Source organism: Sinohyriopsis cumingii, chromosome 17 (genome assembly GCF_028554795.1).
Source record: "Sinohyriopsis cumingii isolate HCF-2022 chromosome 17, ASM2855479v2, whole genome shotgun sequence".
Classification (NCBI taxonomy): domain Eukaryota; kingdom Metazoa; phylum Mollusca; class Bivalvia; order Unionida; family Unionidae; genus Sinohyriopsis; species Sinohyriopsis cumingii.
Genome location: NC_142977.1, coordinates 19996460 through 20021643, shown reverse-complemented (window position 1 = coordinate 20021643; position 25184 = coordinate 19996460). Strand labels below are relative to the sequence as shown.

Here is a 25184-nt window from a genome sequence, read left to right as displayed (position 1 = left end):
AACGTGGACCGAACACCGTCGAAACATATGGTCCTATCCAGAAGGTACAGTTTATGTTGCACGAGAGATAAAGAAAAAGAAAAGAAAATCTAGAGAACACAGGCTTAAGATACCATTTGATATAAAATTATAGATTGTTTTATGTATTGTCATAGATTAGTATAGCGTTTGCAACGATTCCACGAGATTTTCTATATAGCATCCACCTTCTCATAAAGGCATTCCACACAAAGTGCGTGAAAGCAATATACTTTTCCGCAGAATAATAATAAAAGTTTAAAAACAAAAACGGTAAATGCGATTACATTTTTTTTTAAAGTGTATATGTTTTTATTACTAAGTAAAATCACAAGCATAACATCATCTGCCTTTCGATTATTATGTATACCAAAAGGCGCATTTTCTTCTGAACTACTAAAATGAATGTATACATTTGCTACTTAGTACTAATAAAAGTTAGTCCAAAACAGACTGGATATACGTAAAGTCCCAGAGCAGGTGTGAAACCTTTTTTCTTTAAATTCGTCACAAAGCTTTTTTCTTCCCGTTTCCCAATTTTGATTCATGCTGTATTACCCGAGAATACCTAACATTTTAGTAATAACCCACCTCGACATAGGGCATTCGGTTATTCTAAAAGCCAAAAATACCTTGCCAGTCAATTTTAATTTATCCTGAGATTTCTTTGCTTTTTTAATCAACCAGATGACAATTCCCATATTTTCTGCAATTTTTGAGTTAATATTTATGTAGACTAAGTTATTTTGTTGATACATATTATATAGTATGTGAATGAAAAACATCTGAAACTTGCTGTTGATTTGCTTATTTAATTTATGATTCAAGGAATTTTTTAAATAATAATACTATTTCACTCAGGTAATTAATTTGTTTGGAATACAACAGGTAGATACTGAACAAGTGGATGAAGAACCCGGCTAACCCCTTAAGCAACCACAACCAACGGGAAGCTACGGACAAGCTTTCTCACATTCCCACATTAGCTAAGACCTGAGAGTGCAAGCCGTGATGACAAAGGTTAGATGTGTGGGTGGTCTGTAAATGCAAGCACGTTGCAGCGACTCGTCCACCCAGGACACTGCCTGCAATAACATTTATACCACTTTTCGAAGCCGATTTTCAGAAAGATGATCTCCATTTAATCAACAAGTAAAAAAACATTCAACACATTTAATCCTCCGTTCTCACAATTAATGTCATTTATATCCCACTCTGTGTGTGTGTGTGTGTGTGTGTCGTTCAAAACAATCTTACAGCAAAGAGAGGTAGTTCCACGATAAAAGTGGGAAAGTGATAAGGGCGGCGTTGGTAGCATATGGGGGTAACTTAGTCAGTATCAAACCTTTTTAAAAACAACTAACTCTGCCAAAGGTGTAAGATGGGCCTTTTTCCTATTATCAAACTACTTTTTCTAATTTTCGTAATTTTCCTGTGTTAGTTCATTTGTGTCCTATCAGTGAGATCTGTTGAATATAATATAGTTTATCAATTACACCCGAGTGTGCCCCAAATTAAATCGTCATCTAAGTATGTTCTGTCATCTAAGTATGTTCTGTTCTTACAGCCAGAGTAACTTTCAAAACCAAACAGCTGTGGTTTTTTATGTACTAATGCTTAAACGTTAAAGCTTGAAATGTAATATGTTATCTTTAACACAGATTTTAAAGTGAAGCAAGCATCTTTAACAAGCTGAAATAAGAGATATTGTCAGTTGTTGACGGCAATATTTTAACAGATCGGTTCTTTCTAACATTGTGAGCTAATTGAGTAAATTGTTCTCTACACGCCGAATTCAGATATCCAGCTCATTCCCATGAAACTGCATTTCATCTCAACAGCATTCGTGTTACCTTGAACACAACCATTTCATGCTGTATTGTTGTTTTCAAAGAAACAAGTTCACCTTTCAAATCTTATAATATATTTTCAAACTTCAGATTAATATCCTATTTACCAACAAATCGTTCGTTCTGTTTACATTTCTGTCTAGACCGATCAACACTGGCATAATATCCGAATGACTTTGTCCACCTGGAACCTAATAATCGTCAACACTTTGGACCTTTTGATTTTAAAAACACATTGGCCAATACACAAACTGGACTGACTTCTTGCAATATATGTGTTTGTGAATAGGGCTCTGATCTTGTAGTCCTTCTTTTCGTGCTAGCTGCTTCATGGGATGAATTGCTTGGGACTGAAGTACTAGTTTTAACACGGCGGGACTGCAACCGCCTCAAAGTCATTATTCTAAAGTAAACTAACAGTGTAAAGATGTTTGAGATTTCAGAAATCAACACTAGTAGATTAAACATCAGAGTTCTTATTACTTCTTCGTATCCTGCGTAGTTTTGTATCATTATAAGATCCATCTGCATGTGGAGCTGTCTGGGTATCTGACTTCATCATCTCCATTTGCCCAGAGCTCGTCTTTGAATAAGAACTATTTCTAGCTGCACCAAAGTTCTGTTTCTTCCTTCTTTGTTCTCTTTTTGTCAGGATTTGATTCCTGCTATTCATATCGTCTACGAACGACAGTCCAAAATGTGCTACATTCTCTATTGTCAACGCTTCTCTCTCCCCCGTAACATCACTGTCACTACCCTCATTATCCAAAACGCTGGGATTTTGCAGTTCTCTTGTTGATAACTGGCCTGTAGATGCCGGCAAGGCTTCTTGTCTCGATGGGTGTCGTCTGGAATCGTCCGAACTCGGTTGGATTGTAGACGGAGGTAGATTGGGTAAAAACTGCAATGGATTGAACGGCATCATCTCGTAATATGGACGGCTGCGAGGACTGAAAAGGATTGATAAACGCCAAAACAAATATAACATATTATGTAACAAATGACACCCACATATTTAAATTGTATGTCTGCCTTTTCCTTGCCAAGATATTGCTTACCTTTCTGAATTATGAATCATAATTGGTATGTTTGTTCTTTTGTTTTGTTGATTTGTTGGGGGGGGGTTCAGTTTATGTATATTGTCTTATTTGGGATTTGCACATGCTTTATCTAAATAAGCTTGTGTCTTATCCGTGTGTATGTGTGCTTGTCATTGTGTATATAAATAGAAGCAACATGATAAGAAAGTTATTGAATGAGTTACTCCATGACTGGTGCTTCAGAGTTATTTGCTGCAGCTTCACATGTCCGTTTTCCCAAATACTGGTGGAAGTAACCTTGTCAACTTGCTATCTTATGAGCAGTGTAATTTCTCTTCTGCATTTTAATTGCTTCCAACTGAACAAAACAAAATTAAAACATGGCCTATAATGTGGCATCACATATTATTACCAGCAAACCGCTTGTTTTGACACTAAATGTGAAGAATGCCCTCTGTAAACGTTAGAGAAAACTAAGGCAATGATCTAAATGCGGTAGACAAACGTAGTGTAACGCAGTATAAGACAAATTGTGAAAACAATATGTACAGTTAGGTGGTTTTATATTTCTTGCTGTGGAGCATAGAGGTAGCATCTTGTTTGAGGTATAATTGCAAGAAGCCATCCATAAATGGCCCGAGTCATAACTACACCCAGGCCTTAATGGCAAACACACCAACAAATAAATGAATAATTTAAACAGAACACCAACATACTAAACACAAAAAGGATCGAACACACTTGCCAATGGATACTCGAGAACAATAAATTGGGAATCGATTAATTAATAGATTCATATACACTGATAAATTATCCATATAGTATCGAAAATATCTGCACTATGTAATATAGTCATTACAAAATGAGGAAGTAAGTGTATCTCTAATACCTCGATTTAAGCATTAACGTTGTACTGGTGATTTGAACTAAACTAAAATCGTTAGATGCTTGACAGTAAGTTTTTTTGAGCGAGTTGCATCCATTAGGCCCATTGATATTCAAGCTGATGAAATAAGTGTATCAGTTGTATCAATTAGGTCCTTTGATATTCAAGCTGAGGAAATAGGTATATCAGTTGTATCAATTAGGTCCTTTCATATTCAAGGAGAGGAAATAAGTATAAGTATAGCAGTTGTATCAATTAGGCCCTTTGATATTCAAGCTGAAGAAATAAGTATATCAGCTGTATCAATTAGGCCCTTTGATATTCAAGCTGAAGAAATAAGTATATCAGCTGTATCAATTAGGCCCTTTGATATTCAAGCCGAGGAAATAAGTGTATCAATTGTATCAATTAGGCCATTTGATATTCAAGCCGAAGAAATAAGTGTATCAGTTGTATCAATTAGGCCCTTTGATACTCAAGCCGAGGAAATAAGTATATAAGTTTTATCAGTTAGGCCCTTTGATATTTAAGCCGAGGAAATAAGTATATCAGTTGCATCAATTAGGCCCTATGATATTCAAGCTGAGGAAATAAGTATATCAGTTGTATCAATTAGGCCCTTTGATATTCAAGCCGAGGAAATAAGTATATCAGTTGCATCAATTCGGCCATATGATATTTAAGCCTAGGAAATAAGTGTATCAGTCTTATCAATTAGGCCATATGATACTGAAGCTGAGGAAATAAGTATATCAGTTGTATCAGGCTCTTTGATATTCAAGCTGAGTCAGACAATAACAGGGTAGGAAGATGCAGTATACAGTATCTTCTACCCTTCCACGTATGACCAAAGAGGGAGGGGGTCGACGATTTGTATTCAATGTTTCAGAAGCTTCAAATATGTATTATTCTTCACGATGTATCTTATAAACTAAATATGTTTTAGCGAAAACCATAACAATATCTATACATGAATTAGTAAACTCAATAAAAGAAACGTAAGACACGTTTGCCATATATTGTGACAAGACAAAATTACGCTCTGAGATAAAAACAAACCTTAATTGAATCTCGCCAGAGTTCAGAGCTTCGCCTCTGTATATCCCTTTTCTCCCATTTTGCCAGCGAATCTGCAGAGATTATAAAGATACATGTATTAGACTATAATAAGGACCTTTAACATGGACAGATTATAAGTACACCAACACGTGTGAAACTTTGTGTATACTTTGTTAAATGCGTTTGTATTAACTATTCGCAATTTTGGTCAATGTCAGAAGTTCTTATCGGTTTTGTTATTAGTTAGCTTATTTGCATCAACTCAAGTTACATTTACAAGTTAGAATAAATGTGTCGGAAAGTGATCTGTGTCTTCCTTCATAAATGATTTTTCAGTGCAGATTTCTACACGACATTGGACCTACTTTGAAATTAGTATGAGTCTATGTTTTCTTTACTGTACTCAATATTTTTACCAGGCTGTTAGCATTAACAACAACGCAAAACGATACTTCCTAAACAACCAAAAGGATAAACATATTATCATACGCATAGATTGGCAACCATTAAGCATGTGATCAAATGCAGACTATATTAAACGTATGTAACAGAAATTAACTGCTTCCTGTGAAAAGGCCATCTTAACTCTTACGTTTGCAGAACTTAGGTTGGAAGGAATTATATCAGAATAATATACGAACTGTAAGTCTTTTCAAGATAATCATCACCGCTATAAATATTATTAGCAATTATTTACTAGCACTGATAAAAATGTAGCAAATTAGATCTAAACCAAGTACAAATTCATGTTCGTTATTAAGTAATCCTCTGATTGACAGAGAGATTGGTTTTTCCAAACCTTTCTCCCTCTGCAGTATGTTTTGCAAATTCAAGGGATAAATTCAATAACATGTAATAAAATTCTCAGATTAACTAATTCAACGAAGTAGAAGTAATAATTTCATCTGTATGTGATGCCACTGAACATAGAAACCCACGGTTTGGACCCTATTGTAGACTTTAATTTTTTCAGTAGCAACACATTTTATTCAAATCTTACATTGGCAAAGATGTTTTCATCAAAATGTTTAACATTTTCCGTGAGTGAAGTATTTCCATTATCACGCGTATACGTTTAGAAGATGAATGTCAGAAACACAATGTTACCTTGGCAACATTTTTACCGTCCATGTTTGTATTATACACCATGCCTGTTGTTCCCTCCTCAATTCCATCATCATCACTGGACTTCCGGTAACTCCCTTGCAAACAGAGTATCCATATAAATTAATATATATATATATATATATATATATATATATATATATATATATATATATATATATATATATATATACAGAGAGAGAGAGAGAGAGACAGACAGACAGACAGACAGACAGAGATGCGCAGAGAGACAAAGGCAGACTGATAAGTTTTTTTTTTATTTCAGCAACAAATCAATAAATTAAAGGTTATATTAATGCCTAGGCAATCGGAGTAAACTAACTTTCCGAAAAACATTAAAGGTACCAATCCGACCTGGTCTGATCAGGATTTGACCCTGCAACCTTTTGATCGCTAAGTAGGCAAGCAAATCAATTAGCAACCGTATGGATTGACGACTATGAACAGAATTATCTGGCTTGGGTGCAGCCTTTAGAAATGATAAGAAAAGTAATATACCCATGAATAATGATGAAAGATCCAATGCTGGCCACGATCATACACCCCTTCCAACAATGCTGGGAACGCAATGTATGTACTAAAAATATTATTTGTACGCAATGTGTTGTAATTCACCCCTGTTGGAAAAAGAGGAAGTTTCATACCGAGTGATGGTAACGATTTTACTCATATGCTTACCTGATAAACATTTGAATCCTTATACATTAAAATCCATACTAGTTTTCCTATCCAATTCTTCAAGCCGGAATACAATTTTAAGGATGCTTTTGAAAATGCGCAGACTTGAACCTATAAAACACTTTTAAAGGAAAGAATATATTTTCTGATTCGCGTTAGAAACCGAATGACAGCAAGTTTCAAGCTAATCTTCTTTGTGTTGCTTTTAATAGCTGTTGAACTTGAACTTCGAAAAGTTCCAACTATAAACTTACAGAAACTCTCGATTCGTTTGTTTGTCATCGTCTAAGGAACTTGTAATATATTGTCATGCTTGTAGACTAACTTATAACTGGTAAGTCATTCTTAGTAAATAGTTATAGGTAGATTCCAGTTTCTGGAAAATGAAACCATTTGGTTTCCTCTGAACGCATTTATTTTATTTTCTTCTACTGACTCTCATCAACTCACTCTCATCAACTCATCGGATATATATATATATATATATATATATATATATATATATATATATATATATATATATATATATATATATTGTAATGTCAATATTAGCCTTGGAAATGTCAAGGTCCGCTGCTAACACAATGTCTACTGACAATATTTTCCCATCACTTGATGGTGCCTAGAAACAATTAATCCTTTTGAAAAATGATGCTCACAGATGAAGTCTTGGAACGCGGACTATGCCTGTACTTGGAGTACCATTTGGGTAACATTACATATTCCTTGTTTGTCGTTTTATTCGTGTGATTGAATTGATTTTATACTTTACAGGATGACATTATATCCTTGACGTCCATCCCTCTCACCGCATGCAAACGTTCAGTTCGCCCTACAGTAAAACTGTAAACTTTTAAGATAATAAAACATTTCTAAAACTTCAGTTCTGAAAATAGTGCGAACATTTATTTAAATGTAGTTTATGGTTCTGTCCTAAAATTGACAATTTTGCAGGGTGCTGTTCATAGTCAAATTCTAAGAAGCTAGCATTTGCACGTAACTCATCTCTTCGGTTTTGTTTAGTTTCGTTTTTTAAGGCACATCAACACAAGTAGGTTATTAATTGCCGAGGCAATTAGAGTAATGTCCGCTTCCCAAGGGCATAACTTGGTAATCGCCAATGGTTGGTCTGATGGTAGGTTTCAAATTCACACTCTTTAGGTTGAGACTACGCCACGCAAACCTCTAAGCAGCTACGGCTCGTGCCTCGATTAATCATCTTTTAAGACTTGAAGAAGGGTGAATCTAGTCGGTGTACTATACGTTTCCAACCCACCAGTGGTTGAAAACATAATTAATCCAAATAGCAAAGAATGACTGGTTGAATATCGTAATGATTTAAACGGTAAGGTTTTAGATGAATGTTTCAGATTTACCTCTTCCAACCTCACAACCGATTTTCATGATGAATGAATATTCCATTACTCTCGGTCCTTCGCGTGCCTGTACTTTGACATCATATGCATTTTCTACACCATAACGGTAGCGGAAACTCAATCGGCTGTAGTTCTTTTCTTTGTCCCATTCCACAATTACCCAGCCAGCAAAAACTGATATAAAAAGAACGAAATACGCTCTTAATGTTTAGAATAATAAAATGTTCCACAGAGCATGAAGTTTGCTATAGCTAATATACCTCACAGGAAAGAAATGTACGTGACTTTCCATATTTTCAGTTCTAAGACCATTATTTACTTTACAAAACAGTCATTTAGATGTAGACCTTTATCTATATATCCTAAATAAATTTGATTTCATGAAACTGTCAATTCATAAATTGGTGTTTGTTCCTAAAAGCCGGCATTACTTTTGACGTCAAATAGTTCACATTCAGAGATCATCATTATATTGGTGTTAAAGAGTTAAACACAATTTGCAGTTACCAGATGCAGTCGCAAAGGAAAGCAAGTCATTCTGTAATTCCATATTTACATTTTATAGGCCAACACGGCAGTTAATAAAGTCCTAAATGATGCTCTATAACGATCTTAATCCAAACAGATCAAACTAAATTTTAATAATCTATCCTGCATTTTATATAACACGATTGTAATAATATCCGGTTAAATGGAACAATTGAAACTTTATGCCCATGTCTGGTATGTACAGCAAATCGAATCTATAAATATTACATTTTAGCTCAATATATCTAAAAATATATCTTTTGGCACTTTACAGGCTTTCGTACCTTTACCCTTGCAATAAGAAATTATCGTTCCAGAACCGTTGTTGTCCTCATCACGTCGGCTCCAATCAGGACCTCTTCGAACACGGGACCCCACTGGAGGAAGCTGGTAGGAACATTCTACCTCCTCCTCATCGGTGGTTGTTCCTTTATCGTTTTGATAATCCCACTGATCTTTAACCTCAGTGGCAATTAATTCATGTCATAAAATTATATATATATATATATATATATATATATATATATATATATATATATATATATATATATATATATATATATATATATATATAATCTGGTTAAAGTCTATTTTCGTCTGGCATAAGCATTAATTCATATGAATGAATGGAAATGCTAGCATGGTATATGCGTTCCACACATTGCTCCTTGGCTGTAAATGTAATTAACAGACTTTGTTTAACGATTGAGCATGGAAGTATTACCTAGCTCACGTCGGTTGTTATTAGCATCGAGTATTGTAAGCGAAGACTCTTTGTTAGCTCATTTCTAACAACATGACAGAGTGAATACACCCTAGCAACACAATATGAATGGTTTGAAAGGATATGAGTAAGATATGAGTACATATGTAGTAATTATTAAACTAATTAGAGCCATTTACAGAGATACTGCTACCAACTCACAAATTAGCGTCCGTTAATACTTCATCATTTGAATTCGTTTTGTATTTTCTGACATTATTCTCAATGATTACCTATTACGCTCTTTCTGTCTGCAAACGAACAGTCGATATAAGAAAAAAATTAGCATCCCCAAGGGTCTGATTTTGTCCTCGATATGTCTCCAGATGATTAGTTTACATTTGTATGCATATATATATATATATATATATATATATATATATATATATATATATATATATATATATATATATATATATGTGTGGAACGCATATATATATATATATATATATATATATATATATATATATATATATATATATATATATATATATTTCAAAATATGCAAAAATGTAGACCATGGATATATTAAGAAGGGAGAAGGTCAAGGACCATTTGTCGTCGATAATATTTGGGTATTTTTAGTATTTTTGCTTTCTTTTGCTTTCGTTTTGTTGGGGGTGGGTGGGTTTGGTTAGGTTTGGTTTGTTTTGCTTTTGTCTTCTTGTTTCTATTTCCTTTTTTAAACTGCAAACATGACAGTAAATCATTTTAATATTATAAGGCTGTTTCTTATTAAATTTTAATAGAAATTATAATTGTTACAATACATGTATTCCACTTACTATATCTTCTTGCGGCAAACCGCTCGACTCCCTCAGCACTTTAGCCAATAAATCTTGTGACACACTGGCAAGACCTAAGTATTTTGAAGCCAGTTCCTAAAATAAGAAGCAGGAAAGAAATGTGATAAGTCACTATTACATGCCTTTCTATTTCAAGCGTAGCTTTAGCTTTTAATTAAATGCTGTACCAGTTTTAGTTGCCTATCCAAATCTCACGCATGCTTACCAAAGGTAACATTTTTGACACGTATCATAATACTCTAACACAACGGGTCAGTTTTGATCAGGGTGGATTACAGTAGATAGAGAAAACTCCCATCACTGCACATTTGTTATAAGGCATTCAAAATAAGCTTTGGAAACATTATATAATGCATCTCAGCTTGAGGTTACACACACACACACACACACACACACACACATATATATATATATATATATATATATATATATATATATATATATATATATATATTGCATCTCTATATTGGATTATATTTAATTATGTGCAAATAGATGAAATATACACAGCTCTTGTTTTTTTATAGATGACAGACTACGGGAAAGACAACAGAGTATAACCAGGACAAAATTATGGACTCAATCTGTTGTTTTTTTTTATATTTCCTGAACCGTAATTTGTAAAGGACTTTGAGCAACAGGAGTATATTTAACGCAACTTACTTTGAGTTTTATTTTATGTTTATGACATGATGAAAGACGTTTTAAATGTTGTTTCCATTTTAATTGTGCAAATATTCCAAATGTGCTACATACCATTTTCTTCCCATATTGCGTCACTGGTGACCAGTCTGACAGAATCATTACTTTTCCGCCACAAGAATTACCTATCGCTGTTAAAAAAATCCTGCATCGAAATCAAATAAAAATTTTCAAATAACGAGATGCCTTACATCGCTTTTATTTCATGGCTTCAAGGTTTTCTGCACTCATATTCAATTACCACCTAACCTTTTGTTAAAATCTTATCCGCCTACTACATTCAAACAATACTCCACCCTATGTTGGACCGTAAACAGCAGCTTAAAAACTTCCATTAATTCGGAAACTGTAAATATATTTTTCCCAAAGTTTACTATTAGTTTAACGGCAGCAATCAGAATAGACTTTTGAAGAGTTGAAGCCTTGGTAAATATCATCCCTTCTAGGCCTGATAAATTATTTGCTGACACATTTCATTGTACTTCAAAGTAATATTGCTACACCCTTTCGCAGTGTCATCAAAAGTAAAATAAGAATAAGAATGAGTCAACATGAGGACGAGAATCAAACAGAATTTTGACATATGAAATGAGTTGAATAATGTCAACCTTGTCCTGACCAAAACACAAAAATTAAAAAGATAGAATGAACCCTCATACATGATCTTCTATACATTTCGTGTAAAATACATGTTTGTCTGAGTTCATGAGTCCAAAGCAAGATTGTATATCTCATGATTGTTGATTAGATGACAGTATTTGAAAAGCTCAAAACATTGCCCTCCCCATGTTAATTTCAGATTCTCAACCAGTATATTTCTTGAAATCCCTACAACAAACTTCTAATAATTTTGCAATACTCAGTAAAGCGCGACAAATGAATCTCAATAACGAACTTAGTCTGTCACGCGTGATGACGTAACAGTCATCACGCCTTAACACGTCATAGAAAACAAAGCTAGTCAGTGACGTGGTATTTGAACCTTGCAAAGCATAGTAAAGAGACGCCCATATTTTATTATTGGTCTGAATTTAAAGTTCTATGACTTCGTATATTTCTTAACGTACTGTTACTTAAGTAGTTACTATTCCGTGATCTTTATTACAAGATGGCTCTCCATCCTCTCTCTCTTTTTGTGACTCCCTCTCTGTCTCTCTCTTTCTATATATATATATATATATATATATATATATATATATATATATATATATATATATATATATATATATATATATATACATATATATATATATATATATATATATATATATATATATATATATATATATATATATATATATATATATATATATATATATATATATATATATGTACATAACATCGTACATCCTGTATTTTATAGACAGAGCATTTAATTTTAAACAATTTAATTCCATATACACTGTTCTTTTTGACATGCTTTGATCCGCTGTATCCTGACCTGATATCTACATTTAGCAATTGCTATATCTTTATAGAACAGTATAGACTATTTTTCCAGAAAGAGTTCTTTACAATTTTAATACTTCTTCTAATAGTGTCAAGCCGATAATATTTCAAAATCAGAATGAGGGGTGGATTTATTCATATGTTTCAACTTTAGAATTTGTATTCATTGTGATTGGCTGTTATCAGAAAATAGAAAAGTCATATGGCAAATTTTGAATCGCCGTCCGAAGCAACAAATATCAGCATTAGAGTAAATATGGCTTTTTTAGCATGATGTTTATTCATAACATAACAAAATTTACTCGATGTCCATTGGTCAAAACATTTCGTCTCTTAAACATTCTATATTAGTTAGTGAATACAGCAATTAAATATATTGATGACTAGTTTTAAAGTAAGCTGGCCTTTCAAAGAAGACAATACGATTTCTTTCTGGAAGAGGAATAACTGTATAATAACAATACAAATACGAGTTCTTTCTGGAAGAGGAATACCTGTATAATTACAATACAAATACGAGTTCTTTCTGGAAGAGGAATACCTGTATAATTACAATACAAATATGATTTATTTCTTCAAGAGAATGTCCTGTATAATAACAATACAAATACGATTTCTTTCTGGAAGAGGAATACCTGTATAATAACAATACAAATACGAGTTCTTTCTTGAAGAGGAATACCTGTATAATTCCAATACAAATATGATTTATTTCTTCAAGAGAATGTCCTGTATAATAACAATACAAATACGATTTCTTTCTGGAAGAGGAATACCTGCATAATAACAGTACAAATACGAGTTTTTTCTGGAAGACGGATACCTGTATAATAACAATACAAATACGATTTTTTTTTCTGGAACAGAAATACCTATATAATAAGACTAACTGACTTTTACTGTATAATTACAAGGCAGCTTGGAATAATTCAACTAGATGGAATAGAAATCATTTAATAAGAGTCAAGTACTCAAGCAATTGTAAGAGACCATTTACTAAGGTTCTAGTGACTCCTCAAATTATAACATGATTATTTATTAAATATTATGCATCTTACAATATCACAGTTATTGCCAACAGCGACCGGATACACTCGGAGCAATGGAATGTTCGTGCTAATTAAAATCAGTCTTGTGGCAACATCTATTTTTTTCCTAAAATAAGACATTATATACACCACTATATGTGCTGTTGTTGTTGCAGGGTTTAACGCCATTTTTCAGCACACGATAGGCTATACATGGCGGCCAGTATTAATGGTGGAGGAAGAACCCGGGAAAAACCCGGAAAGAACCACCGACCCTCGAGAAGATACTGGCAAGCTTTCTCACATATCCACATTGGCCGAATCCAAGACTCGAACCTACGTAGACAGAGGTGAGATGGCAGTGATCCGTAACGGAGAGCGCTTTAGACCACTCGGCCACTCGGGGCCCCTATACAGATATATATATATATATATATATATATATATATATATATATATATATATATATATATATAGATATATATATATATATACATGTGTGTGTGTGTGTGTGTGTGCAAGCCGTCATCAACAATATGAAATAAGTAAAGAATCAGAGGATCTAGAGCAGGTAACGATTTAGTACTGAATGTATGAAACGTATTAAATAGCATCCAGATTTTGTGAGCCTTGACTAACAAGAACTGGACATTATTCAACGTGTTTCACACATTCAATATCAAACCATTGTCCACTTTATATTCTGTTTATCACATATTATAATAAAAATAGGAGAGAAAGAAGAAGAAATAATTTCGTTCATTCTTACTCAGAAATTGCAAAATTAATTTGTTGCACGTGAAACAGAAATTACACCTTTCATTTGTTGCGCGTGAAAAGGGTCCCTGGATTTAGTGGAATGTTTGTGCTGTCCTATAACCAGCAACATTTATTAAATCTTCTTTTTACCAATTATAAATCAACAAGCATCCGTCATTCCTAAAAAACAGACTATTAACTCTACATAACTTTTCAAAATAGAACGTATATGCAAGTTCAGTATGACGTCACATAGTTCGATTCGAGTTCAATTAGATCAATACTTAACAGCGGAAGCGTGTCAGTTTCACTAATGTGCATTGGAGTTGTTGGATATTCGTAGGAAGGTATAATTACATGTGCAGATATTCCAGACTTGCAGTAATGTGTTCGTGACCGGATATTTGCATTTTTGTATATTTGGAACAGTATTCTGCAGCAGACATAGACAAAGTTTGTTTAGAGTCGGAAATGCATCACATAATGAGACACGTTAGATCCTTATAGCTACTATAACGCATAAACATGCTGTTGTTAGATACGTCAGTTTGTTGACATGTTTATGTCCACATTCTACTGTGAACAGAGGTGATTTCATTTATTATTATAAGCTAATATTTGACCACTCTTAAATATAGGGTGGATTCCATGCTGCATACATGCCGCCCACCTCTCTACCCGCGACAGTTTAGAGAATACTGGGATTATCACAAGAGCATAAAACGCATTGCATATTAAAATTATTGTATCTCTATTAATATATACAAGGTTTATATGGGGAAAAAAGTGCAGAATACTCGTGATAGATTGTTCATTTTGCAATAAATAAAGCTTAAAATGTGAAATGCATGACTTAAGAGACATTATCTAGCAGAGAGAGAGAAGAGAGAGAAAAAGGGAGAGACGAAGAAGAAAATGAACATTGGCTGAAGTAATGGATATATTTAGTCAGGAGGAGAAAACAATAGCACTTTCAGACTACATATATGTCATTTAAATATTACCTGCTGGCGCTATAATTGTTATTAAGCATATACTGAAAGTTATATATTCATTGCGCTATTGGTACTAACAGCATGCTAAATAATTTGTAACTATGCACGTTAGTCTCGTACTCAAAATGTTCATAGAATTTGACCCAGATCGTCTATCTTACCAGGCAAAAACGTATTCCAAAACGCCAGACGTGGAATACCCTTAGGGTTTGCCCCACAAGTTGTGGAACTGACCATTATGTTTCTAAACAAGAGTACCATGAACGGGACAGTATATGTCCACCCCGGGATTAATAATTCCTGTTGCAACCCCTGGTAGGGAATGATTGATTGTAGACATTTATCTGACTAACGGATGTCAGTGATTTTGTAATTTCCTTTGACTATTAGGTTTTGAACCATCCCTTCTATGAACGTACTATCATTCTTTATTAGACAAACATTCATCATGTCCTTTGACCTTTCAACCCTAAAACCTACACGTTCATTTTCTAAAACTAAAGTCATGCTATCCATGAAACTTTTATAAATGGTTTAAAACTTGAAGCACTTGGTGGAAAATAGCAGGGAGCAAATCCGGGCTGACTGACGGAAGGACATTGTTATAAGATTATACGCACCATCTTTTGGCTGACGTACGAAAGTACTGACTGACATCATTCATAAATTATAATGACCATGTAAGGTCCTTGATAACAATCTACTTCATCATTGGCCTCATTCCACACATTATTTCTTGCGGTGATACTTTCCTGACAAGCGTTTCCAAATCAAAACTGATTATGATTCAGGGAAACGAAAAGAATTTGTAAACAACATAAGTAAAGGTCTTAATATTTTCCAATTATATAGACTTACCTTTTCATGAACGTTTTGAAAGCTAGATAAATGATTATATGGATTTGTATAAAAGATTATATTTTTACTTCAGCAGAAGTCTTATATATGAATAGAATTTAAAATAATTATAAATTAAAATAAACTAGAAACATTTATGAGTATCATTGTTGTTAGAGTTTACATAAAACCGCCCAATATTAAGTCCTACGCGGACACAAAATTGCAGAAAAAATGTCATTGTGATGAAAGAGGGATTTTATTTCAAACAAACATTTTGAATCAACGTCATTAGCTTTTCGGAAATAATTAGACTGATCCTGAAGAAGCAAAATGAGTAGAAACCTACAACGTTGGTATTTTAGCAAGAGGTATTGCAATACTCCTTATTTTATAGCCAATAGTTTATAATGCTCAAAGCTAATGGAAGCTAACCATTAGTTCATAACTATTATTTCATTTTGTTATTAAAACTGCAGCTCACGATACTTTCATATTAATTTTTAGAGGGTGGTCTAAAAATCGTCAACCAAAACTGACTGCAGATATCTAAATTATAACCTTGTCTTCGTCATATTTCACAGATTCATCTAGTCCTCAAGTCATAAATTTGTTTGTTGGTCGTCCGTCTGTGATAAGCAGCAACCTCGGGGCAAATCTAAAATCTCTCAGTTCCGGTGCCAACGCTGAAACAGACAGGTTGTTGTATGAAGAATGAATATATACAATTGGACCAGCAATGAAAGAATTGAAACGTAAAACACATGAACAAGTAAGAATAGTTCATCCATATATGTGGGCACTGATTGATGTACATATATTAAATACGAATGCTATATTGAAATATGCAAATGATGTTTTTAATTTTTGAAACTAATATATATATATATATATATATATATATATATATATATATATATATATATATATATATATATATATATATATATATATACATCACGATATTATGCTATTTTACATATTTTTTTTAAATTGACAGTAGAGATGCATCATATCGTATTAATTTTATGCGAATAAATGTTATGTCTGTTCTAAAATGGTCTGGAAACAAATTACATAAGAATAAAATAACTCCGTATTAATAAAGCTCAAAATATGTTCAATAGATGCATGTCATTTATGTAATGATGTATTACCAAACAAGCGTTACTACTTTGTATTAGGTCCTGTCCACAGCTGGTATTGAGAGGGGAAAACTCACCACTTCCTGCCAATATTGCTTGACACAAATACACTGCCCAGAACAAGGGAGTAGAGCCTTCGGGATATATCGGATCTGGAAGTAAGAGCAGATTTGAATCTCTTTCGGACACTATCATTACGAATACCATATCAAAACGAATTAAAGTCTCTATTACGTATATCATAGCAAGATAGATTTCCATTTTTATGATAAACACCATAGCAAGACGGATTAACTACGTCATTACGTATATCATAGCAAGGCCGATTTAACTCTTTATTACGCGTATCATAGCAAGACAGAATTACCGTTTATTACGTAACACGTAAGCCAGACGGATTTACGTCCTCGTTATAAACACCATATCATAAGGGAGTTATGTCTTTGTTACGTATACCATGAAAGGACATATTTCTTATGCATACTATAGTAAGAAAGATTTACGTTTTTGTTACGTATAACACAGAATGACGGATGCCTGGCTTTATTGCGTACACCATAGCAGGACGGATTTATGTCTATTACGAACACCATAGCAGGACAGATTTACGTATTTAGTATGTATAACATACCAACACGGATTATTCTGTATTATGTATATCAAATCAATACAGATATAAGTTCTTTTTAACGTATACCAAAGCAAGACGGCCTTAGGTCTTAATTACGTATACCATATCAAGACGGATTTAAATCTTTAATACGTGCATCATAGTAAAACAGATTTATATCTTTAATAAGTATACAATAGCAAACGGTTTAATGTATTTATTACGTATACAATAAAAAACGATTTAGATCTGTATTACGGATATTATTGCAAGACATTTTTTTACAATGTGTTAAGTATACCATAGCAAAATGAATTTACGTATCTATAACGTATTCCATAGCAAAATGAATGTACGTATCTATAACGTATACCAAAGCAAAATGAATTTACGTATCTATAACGTATACCAAAGCAAAATGAATGTACGTATCTATAACGTATACCAAAGCAAAATGAATTTACGTATCTATAACGTATTCCAAAGCAAAATGAATTTACGTATCTATAACGTATACCATAGCAAAATGAATTTACGTATCTATAACGTATACCAAAGCAAAATGAATTTACGTATCTTTAACGTATACCAAAGCAAAATGAATTTACTTATCTATAACGTATTCCAAAGCAAAATGAATTTACGTATCTATAACGTATTCCATAGCAAAATGAATTTACGTATCTATAACGTATACCATAGCAACATGAATTTACGTATCTATAACGTATACCAAAGCAAAATGAATTTACGTATCTATAACGTATACCAAAGCAAGACAGATTTACATCTGAGTAAGGGTTATTTAAAATCTTTGTGGTCTCCAAAGTTATTATTTTAATCCTCAGAAGTGTCTGCTTGTGCATTCTTCTCTGCACTGGAAATTCATACTGTTTGTTGTAAAGATAGTTTTTTCCCCTAGGATTACCCACGAACGACTAAACTATTTACCCCTTACTGTTTGATATGTTATGTCTGTATTAATCCTAATAAAAGGGTGCTGAGTCACATAAACTACTATAGTCAAGGTAATTTCCGCGGGTAACTGTTAACATTAGCATAGTATAAAATACACTATCAATGCCAAACGTCAGGGCAGTGTTACACTTTCCATACCATAGACAGTAAGTGTTTGCCCAAAATTATTGGTCTCGTCTTATATACGGTAAGTACTGGCACGGTGCTGCAAATAGTTTATGCAAAAGAGATGGTAAGTATTGGCGCGGTATATATATATATATATATATGTTCATTGACCAGAGATGGTATGTATCGGCGCAGTAATATATTTCATGTAAAAGATGGTAAGTATCGGCGCAATAATACGTATAACATAACAGAGATGGTAAGTATTGACGCAGTGATATTGTTATACTTGTTCATGTATCCAATATGGTAAGTATCAGGTGCATTGTGATAGTTTTATTTCAGGTAAAAGAAATGGTAAGCATTGGCACAACATTATTGTTATACTTCAGGTACGATGGATAGTAAGTGTCTTTATAGGATCCAAATATTAAAGGCAGCCATTAAAAGTTATGGAGACAGTAGTGTATCTTGCGATCGTTTTGAATCCGCATTGGACCGATGAGATCAAAACGTGAATGAAAAATTAAAACTAAAACGTGACTGCAAAACGTATCGGCATATATTGTTTTGGCGCACTTAACATCAACGTCCTTGAAAGAACAAAGGGTCCAATACAACATTCAGGCTACAAAATACGTTTACAGGAAACTTCAGAGGTTTTTATCTTACCTTCCTGTCTCTTGTCACAAACAATATCAAAACTCAAAGACAAATACAGGGAATGAAAACAATACAGATATAAGAAACATGATAAATGATTGTTTTGATCCTACTTACGTATTTTTGCAAGCACTTCCTTGTATTTTGTCGTAAAGTATTCGAGCACACGTGTCTCATGGCCAAACGTCACCAAAGCAATATGTTCCATTAATCCTCCCTCCATCGGTTGCGAGATCTCTATTTCTGCAATAACAAAAATAATCACCACCGTTATCGCCTTTTTGTTTCTCATCATAGCTCCCATCATCGGTAGCTAGTATGACCAGAATTACACTCACCAAGACTGAATTTTTAAAACATGTATGATTCTCGTTAGATCTTAAAGCACTAATTAATAATTTCTGGATAATCAAGATCATAAAGATCTCTACTTGACCTCAGGTCAGGATTATCATTTTCTTTAAAACAAACTATTACCTAATGCACAATTTCGTTCTAGAAGGTTGAAAATGTTTAGATAACAATTTTGTCATATTAAATTGTCTGTTACTAAAATTAAAATATAAAATGTAGAAACAAAGGTTAGACCCGGTATTTCATGGGGAATTTCCAGTGTTCTGGACTCAGATATACATAAACATGTTGTTTACAAAACCTTAAGCAGAGTCAGGTCAGGAAGAAGATGAACTTGATTTTGGACAAGGTCAAGTTCAGAATACTTGTATCCATTGCATATGTGAATAAAAAGAGTAACCAACAGTGAAAATTAACTATACATAACACACTATATGATGAACCTTAAGTAATATTTTACTTGTAGGTTCTGTAATGAATTTTAAGTATATGTTGTACATGTTGACACTATAATGTTACGGTAACAGCTTGTTGCCAGTGACCCTTTGTGAAGTTGTGGGAATTATACAGGTTAATATGAATCGATTAGATAGCACTGATAGTTTGGTTTTGACGTTGTGCTCCTCAGGTGCAAGACATCAGATATTTACAGCTGGAGAAAGACGAATACAAAATGAATACCACTGATTACATATATTTACTTACATTTGTTAATTCAGGAGTATGCATGGCTTTAATGGCACATAAGCATAATCATAGCTATGTACTGCAAATTTAAATTTAAGTTCCAAAAATGAGACTTTTATCAATTGTAAACTTTCAACTCTCGAAATATACAGTAACCGATTGGGTGGGTATGTGGAAACTTGTGTAAAGGTATAATAAATTTCAAGAAATGTTCCAAGTCAGAACCTTTTTCATTTTAACTGTGAAATTGTGATAAGATGCTTGATAAAGAAGAATATGACTAAAACATGAATATTTGTATTTGATTACGTGTAACATATGCAATACACGAATGCTATTATATGATGGTCTTCAAAACCTCATCGTAATTTTTCAGCAAGAAATGGATGACCCACATAGTACTTTGAAAGTTACTTTTAAATGCACAGTGCAGCGGGAGATAGCTCCTAATTTTGTATGGCACAATATTACTTTTTGTATTTAAGCCTGAATCAATGCCAATTAATTTAATATGATCGAACTGAATTGATTTTTTTTATTTTTGTAGTGTATATATATATATATATATATATATATATATATATATAAATATATATATATATAAATATATATATATATATATATATATATATATATATATATATATATATATATATATATATATATATATATATATATATGTGTGTGTGTGTGTGTGTGTGTGTGTGTGTGTGTGTGTGTGTAATTCCTATATATTTTTGATAGATTAAATTTATTTTTTAAAGTAACTATGCGCTTATTAATGCTTTTCAGTAAATTTATAATACTAACTACCTCAATACAGTGTTCTTTTTATTTGGTAGAAAAATATAGATAGAGACGATAATATTGACAACTATCTACCGATCTCTTTGGAAAATAGTCTTGTGACGTAATTTTAACTGCTCATTGCTTGTCTGGGAAGCGGAATATGTCCGAGGGTGCCGAAAATATAATATACAAACAGTGACAGAAACTGATGGTTAATATACAATTTAACTAGCATCACTCGTTTGTTTACACTTTGTCCGTCAAGTATCAGTCTTTTAAGTCTTAATAAAGACCGCTAAGCTTGGGTAAAGAGTTAACATATACTAATGAACACCGATAACATTGAAAATACATTAACCAACATAACAATGAAGAATACAATATTAAATATTCACAACATAGTCAAGCTTGACTAAAAATTATCTAAGTGAAATTTAATAATAATATGAACGTGACAAATGTACTTTGTGGAACCGTTATGTGATAAAGTGTCGCCATCGTAACTGAAAACATATTTTCGTGATGTCTGCTGTGAGAGTCACCGAGCTTAGTGCTAATCAGGTTATTTTTCAATGGGGTTTTAAGTGTCATAAACATATTTCTGGGTCTGACAGATCCATATAAAATAAGATTATAGAAGTTTCTTTGAGTATTTAACGATTTGCGAGATTAAATTCGATGACAGAGTAGTTGTTAACACATGACCGGCGGTCACACTTTACACACAACAGGAATGATTTAATACAGATATGAAGGTAATGAAAAATATGTATAATTCATGACAAAAAAAAAAAAACACCCTCCCCATCCATCATATTACAACTTTAGAGCCCCCAGGTCTATTAAACCACCGCCAACTTCAATACAATTATCCTGAATTAAAAAGGAAGCCCAAAATTTAAGTCTGCACAAAAGTTTTAAAAAATAATACATTCTAGTAAATGCGCAGCGGAACTGTTTTTATACTTTTTAAGATTTATTCAGTGGATTGATCCCTTCAAGCCATCGCTACGAAATCTTGGTCTGCTATTGATTTGCAACTATGTATGGTCAATTGTCGCAGCCATTCATATTTATTGTATCTGGCTTTATTGGTACCATAACATATGCAGGTTCAGCTGTTCCTGGAAAAGCTAGCATGTTGTGTTTATATAGGAGGTAACTCCTCTACAGGGTTGGATTCATCCTTGATCCCACCCCTATCTCTAACGCCATAGCTTCATATTCCCATGATAACAGCTTCTGGTCGGGCATTATTTTGCTCCATCCCTCGGGTGACCAGTGGATCGCAGTAGACCCGTTCGTAAAAGTGAAATGCATACCATTTCAAAGAGCATCAACACTCTCCTTCTTGGGCAAGCACTTCTTTGGCGTATTAGTGGCTGCGTATGGAATATATGGTGGAGAAATGTTCTTCACAGATAATTCTAGGGCTCCCGGAGCTCCCTCCGCTATACTGTTTGTTCGCTCGTTGTACACCTTGTCGTTTCTGGCAGATTTAGATCCAGTTCTTTTGGCGTGGTAGTAGACTATCGGAAGGTTTCTCTACTGCACGTGGCTAGGTAAATGTGGCTGCATCATGGCTGATACGTATAATTGCTTGTTAATTAACTTATATAATTTTGCCCAACCTGAATTTCAATTCTCTTTCTGGGTCTTACCCCATCGTCATAATGGCAAGAGGGTGCATCGATGAGGTGAGTTTTAACATTTATTCTCCGGAGGGAAATATCTAGCATCCTCTCACTTATTTCTTCTCGTTTTACTTCGCATATGTACTACATGGTACCATTGGTAGATAAAGCTTATATCGTGATTCCGTCTCCAGTCATACGAAAGGATTGCACTTCTGACTGGATTTCAGGTCAGATGGGTGAGTAGGAGTCGCATCGGTTTTTTGTTTTAGCAATATGGCTCATCTATCTCTTAATCATAATTAGGAACAAAGCTTGATTCAGACATTGGCGTCTAAGGTATTATGCTTGTACTGGAGTGCTGGCTTTATTTTGATGTTTGCCCTATCATGGCAACTCACCTCTGTCTACGTGGGTTTGAGTCCAAGGCTTGTCTAGCGTGGGTATGTGGGAAAGCCTGCCAGTAGTTTCTCATGGGTCGGTGGTTCTTCCCTGCGTTTTCCAGGGATCTTCCTGCACCATTAATACTGGCCGCCATGTATAACCTATCTTGTGCTGAAGAATGGCGTTAAATCCAAGAACAAATACAAAGAATTCTGACCGGCTCATGCACAAATTGTTCTAATTATAAAAAAAAAAAAACATTTCCTGGCTGATATATCAAAGTATTTCTTCTCATGCACTGTCATTTGTTTCAGATATTTCCTGGATATTTCATGAACTTATTAAAATTTATTCCTTATTCTAAACACATATTCTCCACATCCTATAGGCGTGTCTATAATGTTTGGCTGTCCGATTCCTGCTTGTAGTTGCATGACAACTTCTCTTCACGAAGTCATCAAATTTGGTGTCTGAGATATGCTTGAGTGAACATAAGCGCGGATGCAAACATAACTTGTTCAGTTCTTCATCCCAACAGTTCTGTTTTGATTCAGAGTACTTGGTCAACATCACTTCAAACGAGCTATCGAATCTCTTCATATTTCCATTTGACTTTGGCCTCATGCTTGTAGTTCTAGTTTTGTCAATGTGCAGATATTGGCATATATCTTAAAAGACGTGAGATTCGAAATACTAACCCTGATCCGAGTGTAACTGAAATAGTGTTCCAAATCTACAGATAAAGCTGTTAACAAATGCTTATTCAACGGTTACAGCTTACTGATCTGGTATAGCAATGACCTCTGTCCATTCAGTAAAGCAATCACAGTTGACAAGTATGTACTTGTTTCCATGTCTTCTCCTTGGGAGTGGTCCACGATTATCGATTGCCACTCTTTGCAAGGGTTCTACAACAATATATTGTCCTAACGTGATTCTTATGGCTTCCTGATGTTTTACGTACGGAACAATTGTAACATTTTCGACAATATTCTAGTAAATATAATTGGATGTGTGGACAGTATAATCCATTCGTCAGTTTCTCTAGAGTTTTCTCAGCTCTAAGATGGGCTGCTGTTGGTGTATCATGAAAATACCTCAAAAACTCTTGTTTCTTGGTTTCGGGGACGAAGAGCTGGAATTTGGTGTCCACCTCATCGCAAACACATTTGCGATACAGCTTGACTCCTTCCAAATATTGAGGGTCCCATTAGCTCCAGCGCGGTTTTAATAAGTCTGCACTGCTTGAGACATCCTCCCATTTCACCCTATCTATTCCGTCTTCTAGAGCAGTCATAATTAATCGATAGTGGGGTCCTTCAGTTACTGACGCTTAATTTCCTCTTGTTCCCATCCAGCAAGCCACACGCATTATTCTTGACTGCTCTAGTTTGTCATTATGCAACTTCTGGTAACAGCTCTAATTTGTTCAACTCTGTGATGATATCCGTCGACTGTAACTACCCTACGTTGAATTGGACTAGCGGTGTTTTGACTAAAAGTCTAATCTTCATACATTGTGTTCCCTTTTTGCCTTCTGAGACAGACGTTACATTGGTTTCTCGATAAAGCGTCAGCATTTCTGTGTTTGTCTCCAGCTCTCTGAGTAACCTTCATATCGTGTGTACCTAGCTCCTGCAACGATCTTGCGACTTACCCAACTGGATTGTTTTTTGAAGTTCCGCATACTGCTCACTGCTGCATTGTCGGTGAAAAGGAGGACTTTTTGAGCATACAAATACGACTGGAAACTTCTAGCAGCTAGCACAACTGCTAATAACTCCTTCCGAGTGATACAGTATGAGACTTCATGTTTGTTGAGGAATTTGCCAATGAATACGTTAACGTTTTCAACGCCATTTTGGTAACTGGCATCTGTTTCTAGAACACGTTGTAGTCCAGTCGTTGGGTAAGCTATACTTGTAGGCGACAT

At 34.0% G+C, this 25184-nt stretch overlaps 1 protein-coding gene across 1 annotated transcript; it reads right to left on the bottom strand.

Annotated features, from left to right (window-relative positions):
• Positions 1-296: 296 nt before the first annotated feature.
• LOC149777877 (uncharacterized) lies at positions 297-25184 on the bottom strand. Its single transcript, XM_089940498.1, has 7 exons — positions 24909-25184; positions 10109-10204; positions 8845-9010; positions 8033-8206; positions 5961-6055; positions 4854-4924; positions 297-2818 (listed from the first exon to the last, which is right to left on the bottom strand). The coding sequence occupies exons 1-7, from the start codon at positions 25182-25184 to the stop codon at positions 2329-2331; spliced, it is 1368 nt and encodes a 455-aa protein (XP_089796624.1). The 3' UTR covers positions 297-2328.